Genomic DNA, 10,060 nt, shown 5'->3' with positions numbered 1-10,060 from the left:
GTTGAAAGTCCTTAGACACATTATCCTATGTTAGCTGGCTGCTTATAATTGGGTCATTTACCAGAAATGACCCACGTTAGGTTTCACTTATATTTGCAGTTTAAGCAAGATTAAGGCTATTTTTAATGCCTGGTTGGTTTTGTTTCCTCAGGAATTTTTCAGGCCCAGTCTCCATTTTGTTTTAACAAGGCGAACGCTTATGTTGAATTCTTCAGCTGTGCCATCCTGCCTGTTGTAACTGTGGCATCACTCATCCTTCTAATTTCTCTGGATCACAGTGGGGAGTCTTAGAACAACATTTTCCATCATTCCTTTCCTCGTATGGACCATGTGAGAGTCAACCGACAAGAGGCACTTAGGTGAGATTTGGATGGTGAGTGAGAAGGAGGACCATTCTCTGGCAGTGACAGCAGGGAGACGATGGGTGAACTCCAGCCATGTGTCACAGCAGACCAACACCTAGAAACACCCAGTTCAGCACCAGTGAGCTTCCCAGACCTCTGTCTTCCCAGCCCTCCAAGGGGTGATCCAGCCTCTAATTCCCTGGATTAAAAGTGCATCCTACATTTAATACCTAGATGAGCTTCAGTTTTTCCAATGAAATCCTTCACATAAATGGAGGAAAATAAAATGTTCTTTGGAAACAATCAAGGCAAAGTAATAGCGGGATCTACAACTGAAACTGAGCATGTTCCAGTAATTTTACATCATGTGATATGAGAGTGAGACTACTTACATCATGAGGAATTTGTGTCAAATATCTTGCTAAAATTCTTATTTGGCAGGTTTAAATGATTTTAAAACATTTATACCATTAATTCATATTTTGTTCTGAATTTACAAAGTCTCTTATAAATTTGGAAATACTTTAAGACAAAACATTTCCAAGTATTTATCACACAGTGTCTCTTAAATCACACTTCTTATTTAGTGCTAAATAAAAATACTTGCAAAATTTTCATTTTTACATCACTCAATATTTGTTATTATTAAAAAGGGCAATTTTTTGGTGACTTTATGGAAGATCTTTTATGTTTTATATAAATTTAGATTTTTAGTCTCTCCCCCAAATTTTCCAACAAAACTTTCCATAACCAAGTTAATAATTTATGTAACCTTGTCTCCAAATAAAACTAGTTTTCTTCATTGTGCAAGAATCCAAGCTTTTTACAGACTGCCACGTTATAAGCCAAGATCCTGTTTAAAATTGTCTACACTTTTTTTGTTAAACATTTAATTTCTGGCTCCAGGTGACTAATTTTGCCAATTCTGTTTTTGATTGGAGAAAGGAAGCTTTTTTTCAAGATCCCTATGGACTTGCTGAAAATGTCTCTTCATATAATATACTTCATTATATTTCCACTTTTTAATACAACAAACAGGCTTTTGTTGGTGGTGGGGGGTTGTTTTTTTGTTTTGCTGTACTGCAGCATATTCCAGCTGCTATTCATCATAAAATTTGCAACACATCTTCTTCCAGTCTATATTTCTCTTTCTTGTTCTAGTTATAGTACTAGTTGAATCATCTCCATCAATTTTGCATGAGTATTATGCCTTCATTTTAGAAGTAAAAATTTGTCCATACCTGTGTTTAACCTGAAAGTTAATTGATTTGCATTTTAAATAAAATAACCATTTAAATTCAATTACTGGTTACAATGTAGATGTATACTGTAACTCATGCTGTCTACATAAAACATTCAAATAATGATATCACATCAGTGCTTAAAAAAAGATTATTCAAACTGAATCAATCTGCTGACCCTGACTAGGTCAGCGATGCATTTACAGGTAATAGTTTAAACAATCTATGTGGCAATATCTTCACAGCACAATATGGCAATTCAGATGCTCCTCAACTTATGATCGGGTTATGTCTGATAAACCTATTGTTTGTTGAAAATTTTGTAAGTTGAAAGTGCACTTAAAACACCTAACCTACCGAACATCATAGCTTAGCAACACAGTACACTGCAGGGTATTGATTGTTTACCCTCCTGACCGCACGACTGACTGGGAGCTGCGGTTCGTTGCTGCTGCCCAGCATCCCTAGAGGGTATCGTACAACATGTCACGAGCCCTGGAAGAGATCAAAATTCAAAATGTGAAATATGGTTTCTTCTAAATGTGTATCACTTCGGCACCATCATAAAGCTGAAAAATTGTAAGTCAAACATTGTAAGTCAAGGACAGTCTGTAATATCTTTAGTAATGCAACAGTTGTAGTGAACTGAATTTCCACCAAAACAATAAAGTTGTGTTTTATAGTCAAATATTTTACACTGCTTCAGTTTTTAAATTTAAATTAAAACTAATTATAATTAAACAGTGTGGTCCCTTCATCGTAGGGACCAAGTTCTCAAGGAGTGTCTACCTGCCTTCGTTCACTTCCCGGTGCCTTCAGAGTTATTTATTTAGTATTATTATTCTGTATTTTCTGCATAGTTTATAAATGTTACCACAGGGGTGTTGGAGGCTGCAAACCTTCCTTATCACTTTTCACAGCTGCTTTGACCCAGAAAGGAGGAAAACACCCTGCACTAATTGGGCTCCTCCAATTCTCCAAATACCCTGTTTTCCATTCTATACTCCAGTGTAAAGATATTTTTTGAAAATAACAAATTCTAAATGTCACTCTTATCATGTCTTGGCCTAGACCTCCCTCTCTCCTCACTCCACCCTCTGCCCCCATCGTTTTCTTTCTTACTGGTACATAGACTTAGGTTTCTAGAACGTTCCCTTCTTCTCTGTGGCTGAGAGAGTGACAAAAATGGAGCAACATCTATCCCTCTTCCTGAAATGCTGTGGGAAGCATCTTCCCTGCTGTTTAGAAATAAAACAGAAAACATATTTGAGGTAATTAAAAACAGAATTTAGTGAATAACATATTTTGAGAGACTTGCCATTTAGTTGCTGAATGGATGCCATTTGGTCAAATGCTTTTATTTTCTATTATAAAATTAATTAAGCTAACAGAGTTAAAATAATAGCATCTATATTAAATAAATTTATCTCCTATCCTAACAGAAATGTGACTGATTTTAGCTTTTACTTCAATAATTCTGAATTTTTGAGTCTGTTCACTTAGAAACAAGATGGGCTTAATTAACTTATACTTGAAGTATTTACCAATTCTTTTCAATTCAATGTGTACATGTAAGGCAATTCCAACTAGAATGCCAATAGGGTTCCTTCTTGGAAATTAGACAAGTGATTTTAACTTTCATAGAGATGAATAAATGCCTGAGAATAACAAAGAAAATATAAAACCGTAGATGAGGAGGAAATTGGCTCACCCTATTACAATCAAAGCCACTGTAATCGATCAATATTTTATTCACATAGAAGTAGAAAAGTAAAAGACATCAACAGAAATGAAAATTCTGACACCAATATTAGGGAGTATGAGAATTCAATAAGTCATTGGTGCTGCATTCTCAGTTCGAATGGTGGGAAATGGATCGCTTATTTAAAAAATGGTTCTGGCACAAAGGCTATCTTAAGCATACACCAAAGTAAGTGTCTGTTCTGCTTTGAAATACTTTTCTGAATCCTGGAGCAAAAGAAATGCTTAAGCTTTCTTAAGAGGCTGCTGTGTCTGGGGAAGATGGGTGACATGGGCTTCAGAGAGGGGACTGCAGGTCCAGGGGTATCTGCTTGTAGAGGATCTCTGACCAGCAGATGAGCAACCAGCCAGAACAGAGGCTGCGTTTTCTGATCGTCCCCCAGCGTGGTCACCACCACCACCGCTTCCCAACCCTCCCAGGAGAAGGAAACTAGAGACCGTCTGCTACATACCTTGAAGAAGGGAAAAGAGGAATATACTGGGAGGCATTTTCCCTGTTTCCTCCTATTATTTTCCCATCAGTTGGTCAAACTTCCCAGGAGCGTTTTGAACCTCAAAGAAGATGAGGGGCATCCAGGCATGTCAGTCTCCTCATGCAGGCAGACAGCTTCCTATTTGAGGCCAGAGACAGGCCAACATTCTGCTGCCTCCTTGTCCTACCCAGTGTCGCTCCTCATAAACCCTGTCTGTAGGAACAACCTTCCAGGAAGACACCCACGTGAAGCATAGTTCTCCCATAAGCCAGGCTGTCTGCCCCACAAGATGTTTAAGTCACTCAACTCCATCCTTGGCAGGTCCCCTTCTTTCCCTGTCTTCCTCCTTTCAACCCCCCACAAATGCCTTGCTGGGGAAACCCATTTATACACTCAGACACTCACTCCCTCCACACTCTTCCACTCTAAAGAGAAGGGAGGGGTTGCAGGTAAAGTGAGGCAGGCTGAAAATAGCCTCTGCTTTCTAACGCCAGAAGGCAGCTATAATGAGAAGATTGTGGAACCCAAGGAAAAAGGGGAAGGCGCAGGTGTATGTATGCCCTCCCTAAACTAAGCCTGCCTTAGGGTGGGGGGTGGGGGTGCTGGCCTCCTCTGCCCACCTGGCCCCTCCAGGGCCTCCACGTCCTGTAGCCAGGGCTAGGTCCACCCTCTCGACCAGAGCCTGGTTTCTTGGATACCCCACCCCGGACTTCACTCATCATTGCCACTAGGAAGTTCCGGAGTGAATGAAAGGGCTGCTCCTTCTGCCTCCTTCTCTGCTCCTGTTTGCTCTCCTTCCCTCCCCACGTGTCTCAGAGCCACTGCCGTGTTCTGCCCACCACACACAGCAGGCACTTTAACAGTCATCATCCTCCCCCGTCGCAGGCAAGGACAGATATGTGAAGTCATCTGGGCAACGGCTCACACAGGGTTGCTGCTGAGTGACTCTGATGGCCAGGAAGCTGTGGGAGTTACATGGAAGAAGGAGACAGAGTGCTGCCCTCAAGAAGCTTTGGTTCTATCAGGGAACAGGCAAGTACCCCAGAAATGCAATGCCACCAAGATGGAAGTTTCTGTACTGGTGGCATCCAGAGGAAGGGAAGAAGGCATGGAGCACCTGGGATGTGAGCTGTGAACTCTGGACTCCTCCAAACACACACCCCTCTCGCCACACCAGAGGCTGCCACCTGAGGATGGGGCCAGCGTGGGCTCAAAGAGTCACCTTCCCTAGGAGGCATCTGTGAGTCCTCTCCGATTCCTTCAGGACTTGGGACAGCCCTTCCAGCCAGGATTCCTCACTGAGCACTTCAGACCCTTGCCCCGGAGCCTTTTGTCCTTCCTGCACTTCTTTGAGCAGGACGTTTTGCTGGGAGTACTTGTAATCCTTGTTGCTGTAGCAATCCCCTTCATTTTCCCACAGGATACCCTCGATTTTCTCCATAAGCTCCTGCAGCTGGGCCTCCTGCTCTGCCCGCTCCGCCCTGTTGTTGAAGCCGCAATGGCGCCGCTCACATAGCACGTCCAGCCAGGCAAGGTCCTGGTTGTGGGTCTCGCGCACATACACTTCCAAGGAGCCACCATCCAGGTCTTCCTTGTGGGTGAACACCAGGACTGTGTAAGCCAGGACCCCCACTCCGAAGACCTCCTGGAGGCGCCTGACCACCTGCTGGTCCTCTTCTGTGAACCGGCCCAGCTGTGTCACCAGGAGCACCGCATGAGGTCCTGGGGATGAGAAGGCAATGGCCTGACAGATCTCCTGAGCTGCTGCTTCTGGCTGGACCTGAGGGGACAAAACGTCGGGGGTGTCGATCACCTCAAGTTCCTTCCCAACCCACTCTCGGCTCCCTCTCTGGAAGGTCTTGGTCACTGTTTTTGCACTGACTTTGGACTCGAACACTTTCCGGCCAAGGATGCTGGTTCCTGTTGCACTTTTCCCACTTCCTGTTTTCCCCACCAGAAGGAGCCTCAGCCTCCTTGGGCTCTGTTCTTTCTCCTTCAGACCTGCAAGCATCAAAAGAAAGCAGAGGGTGCTGGGGTTAGAGCCATCCACCCCCTTACCCTCATCAGAAGCCATGCCTGGGAATGCTCCCTTATCTCAGGGCAGATTGTCTTGGCTCAGAATAGGAGAGACAAAGACCATCTGTCCCTGAGACTTGTCCTGGGCTTCCATTCTTAGCCTATATCCTTGAAGGTGAGGCTGAACGTTGTCACCCAGTGGAATATCAGAACCATCAGCTGAGAGAGGAGACCCGCAGATGCCAACCAAACACCGAGAAACCTAACACCAAGATTTCTAGCTGTGACTGGGGCTGGAGGGCAGGAAGGGAATTCCCTTCTCCTGGCCTTGCAGGTCCCAAGACTCAGAGCATATAAAGAAGTGACAAATATAGCTGGTTTCCCCGTCTGGTCCCCACTGAAGACATTGATGGGTCTCAGGTGACAGGACACTAAGCCTCCTGAAGGCAGTATGGGCAGTGGCTTCTCTGGAACCCCAGCACCCACAGGTCTGCTGCTGCCGGCTGCCACCATGGCTGGCTGATCCACAGACCAATTCTGTCTGAGTGGCACTGGCTTCCTCCCGCTTCCCCCGGGTGGCTGGAAAGGAATTGAGCGAATGGGCAGGAGTTTCAGGGAGTGTTGATGGTGGAATATTCATCCCCATCTACCCAGACGACGCAAAGCTGGAGACTGAAGCCAGCACACCCCACTGGACTTTAAAACCAAATACATCGTTTCAGCTGTGGGGAGTATTTGTGAAGTAATATCTAACCTAGATTGCTGTAAGAAAAGGTAAAATAGGTGTTAGCGCATGTGTTAGTAATTTTCCTGTGTGGTAGATTAACATGGCTTTTTTCTGATGGCTCAGTTCACTTAAGTTCATGAGGTAAAAAATCATTCTTGTTAAAACACAGAAAGAATCACAAATAATTTCTTCTGGCTAGGAAAATGAGTGGGTCCCCAGCACTCCTAAATTCGGTCTCCCAGGTGACATGACACATGCCCATGAAAGTTAAGCGACTGACCTTTTGCCATGGCTGCTGGGGGAGAGAAGCCCTCGAGAAGGCTGAGCCCAGTTTTGAGGCAGCGGTCACGTACATTCTGCTTGTTCACATGGTGCTTTCGACCTTTGTGGCCTTGAGATCGCTCACTTCTGGGCCAGCCAAACACCCATGGAGGGTCTGCTGGCTTCCAAGGCTCAGGGTCCAAGTTCAGTTATTTTCGTCATACCCATCACCACATCCTTCCTCATGAGGGAAGCCCAGACTGTGAGGACCCTTTTCTTTGAGACTGGACTAGAGATTTAGCAATCAGTGCTATTTCTTGCCTCCTCTTGCCTGCCATACCTATCAGGGGGCCTAATCTTTATTTCTGGCTGTAAAGGGGGAGCCTATCCCAAAGGCCACAATGGTGCCCAAGATGGGTGAGTGCCTGTGACTGGGGACTTCCACTGTCTCTCCAGCACACCACGTGGTAGAGCTGTGTCCTGCCTGCATGTCAGATGTTCCCCAGCTGTGCCTCTCTTTTACCTCCTGCCAGCTCTTGGGTAGGATCCTGGGACAGCTCTCCTGGGGAATCCTCCAGGAAAATCTGTTCGTATTCTTCTTCCTCCATCTAGAGAAAATGAAAACATGTTGTACTGATCTTCCAGCTGAGTTTCAGGAGGCACCTGCCTGTCTCTCTCTCTCACTCTCTCTCTCCCCCTGCCCCGTGGTCTCTATCATGAGTTGAAGAGATTTTGTGGAGAAAGGTTCAACTGGCTTGGACCTGAGGAATGGATGGAATTTGGACAGACAGTGGGTCCGGAGCTATTCTGTGAGGAGAAGGAAAGAGCAGAGACATAGAAGCAGGCATGATCCTGTTCCTGGGTGTCCTAGGAGCAGCAGGAAGGCCTGTGTTGCAGAGTGTGCCTGGAGGGCTTGAGCAGGAAGTTGCTCAGGGGACACAGGTGGCAACTCAATGGGTCTTGGGGCAGAAAGAGCAGTGCAGGCTTGATCTTGGGAGAAGGCTCTGCACTAAGGATTGCAGAGGGCTGAGAGCTGGGTGGCTGGGAGCTGCTGTTGCGAGGAAGATGACAGCCTGGGACCTGGGACCCTCACAGTGCAGAGCAGAGCCCTGTCATGGGCAGGAAACCTCAGTGGAGACGCAGCACCCGCCAGCTCTGCCTGGACCTCCATGTCCCATCAGTGTGAATGTTGGGCCTAAACTAGATGCCCATGAAGAACTCTTCCCCATAAGATCCTGACACATTTTATAACATTTTTTGGAGCAACTCTTAGTCCTCTTTGCAAATTAGGGCCACATCATCACCAACCAAGAGCTCCCGTCACCCTCCTGCTGAGAGAGCAGTGTGTCCTTGTTCCATGGACTGACAGAATTCTCTGTTTCAGGTGCCCACAGTGCTGTATCTGCCTGATCTTCTCTGTGGGACTGTGGAGGAAACTGCATGGCCCATGACTGTTTTTCTGGGACACATAGGACATCCACGGCGCAATAAATCCAGGATAAAGCTCTGGGCTATGGGGAAACCTAACTACGGAGGGACCTCAACAGACTCAGTTTTCTCACTGCCACCACAGTGTTGGAAGTTTATTCTTCTCTGTTCATCTGCCAAAACATTTCGGTCCTCCCCAGACCCCAGGAGCTGGTGAGTGGGAGCCAGTGTGGCTCTTGCTTTATGATCAGTGTCTTTATTCAGCAAATGTCAGCTAAGGTGCTAGGATGGGAATGGGGATCATTCAGCAAGGTTTGCTGACTTTCCTATGAGAGAGGAACCAGGCCAGGTGGACAGCTTCATTCAGACTTGGTCGCCACATTCTGGGGAAGAACACGGTGTTTCACCTACTAAAGGGGCTTTGGAGACACGGAGGTCACTGCTACTTCTATCTGTGAACTGGTGGTCTGCAAACTGTGGACCCTCTTAATCTCTTTATCTCTGGCTTCCTCACATTCCTCATGGAAACCGAGGCAGCACTTTGCCAACATAATCTCATTCCTCCTTTAGAGAGAACAGTGGCTTCACAGAAAACAATGGCCATGGGACTAGGCTGAGGGAACGAGGCACCTGGGAACAAAGGGTATGGCCCTGCATGTCCCTCACATGAGTCTGCACCTGTGCCCTCCTGCCTCACACGCTGGTCACACCTTGTGCTTCTGTCTCCCACACAGAAGATGGAGCGGACAGTAGCACCCTTGTTATGCTGCTCAGGAAGAAAGCGAAACTCACAGAAGCCAGAGTTTCTTGCCAAATTTTAAGCAGTGAGTTTATGCAGGGCACAAAGTTCTCCCGACATCTTAGTCACAGCTCGTTCTATCACACCATGGACACACACACAAACTCAAATGCAAACAGACAACACACACGCACCACTCACACACATGCAGGTAAACACACACACATAAACACTCCACAAACACACACACAACGCATACATGCAAACGCAGATGCAAACACACAACACACACGCACCACACACACATGCAAGTAAACACACACACACTCTCCACAAACACACAACACATACATGCAAATGTAAACACACAACACACATGCACAAACACAAATGTACATATGCAACACACATATACACAAACAGTACTTGCACACACAACACAAACACACACACTCAAACATGACACATGCACCACTCACACACATACATGTAAACACACAAACACACACACACCCTCCACAAATGCACACACCTAACTACACAGCCACAACACAATACAAACACACACCATGCACACCCCACTCACACACATACATACACACACACACCCTAGCACCTACCGCTGGGCCAGCCTGGCCACAATCCCTGTCCCCCGTGGCTGGGCACTCTTGTGAGCCCTCTGTCTCTGCCTTTAGGGCCGCCATCTGGTAGGCTGTTTGGGGGAGTGAACCGAGGAGGTAGAGGAAAGCTTCTGAAAAATATGACCACATGGAGGACAAGGCCATAGTTTGCTTATATTTTTGAGCAAAACGTGATCCAGGAGCAGGGTTGAGAAATGACCTTGAAGAAGCCGCGTCTGCTGGGAGCTGGAAAAACAGGAAGTGGAGCGCGGGGCCAGGCCTCAGTCAGGAAGTCATGCTGCTAGCACTGTGCAGCTTCGGAAATAGAAAAAGTAAAAATACTAGTGTCACGATTGTTTTTATCCTGTACCAGGATTACTAGCACTCTGAGGTTTAAAAAGCAGCAGATCCCTCTGAAAAGACCATGTCAGGAGAAGTGATTTTTTTTTC

At 46.1% G+C, this 10,060-nt stretch overlaps 1 protein-coding gene across 1 annotated transcript; it reads right to left on the bottom strand.

The window, feature by feature from the left end:
- Positions 1-5,029: 5,029 nt before the first annotated feature.
- LOC134380762 (GTPase IMAP family member 6-like) lies at positions 5,030-7,431 on the bottom strand. The gene is made up of 2 exons (XM_063100893.1): positions 7,347-7,431; positions 5,030-5,820 (listed from the first exon to the last, which is right to left on the bottom strand). Exons 1-2 carry the CDS (start codon positions 7,429-7,431, stop codon positions 5,030-5,032), a joined length of 876 nt encoding a protein of 291 aa, XP_062956963.1.
- Positions 7,432-10,060: the final 2,629 nt, after the last annotated feature.

Source organism: Cynocephalus volans, chromosome 6, assembly GCF_027409185.1.
Source record: "Cynocephalus volans isolate mCynVol1 chromosome 6, mCynVol1.pri, whole genome shotgun sequence".
In the NCBI taxonomy this organism is placed as follows: Eukaryota; Metazoa; Chordata; class Mammalia; order Dermoptera; family Cynocephalidae; genus Cynocephalus; species Cynocephalus volans.
Note: the sequence above shows the minus strand (reverse complement) of the source record. Positions and strands in the feature narration are given on the sequence as shown.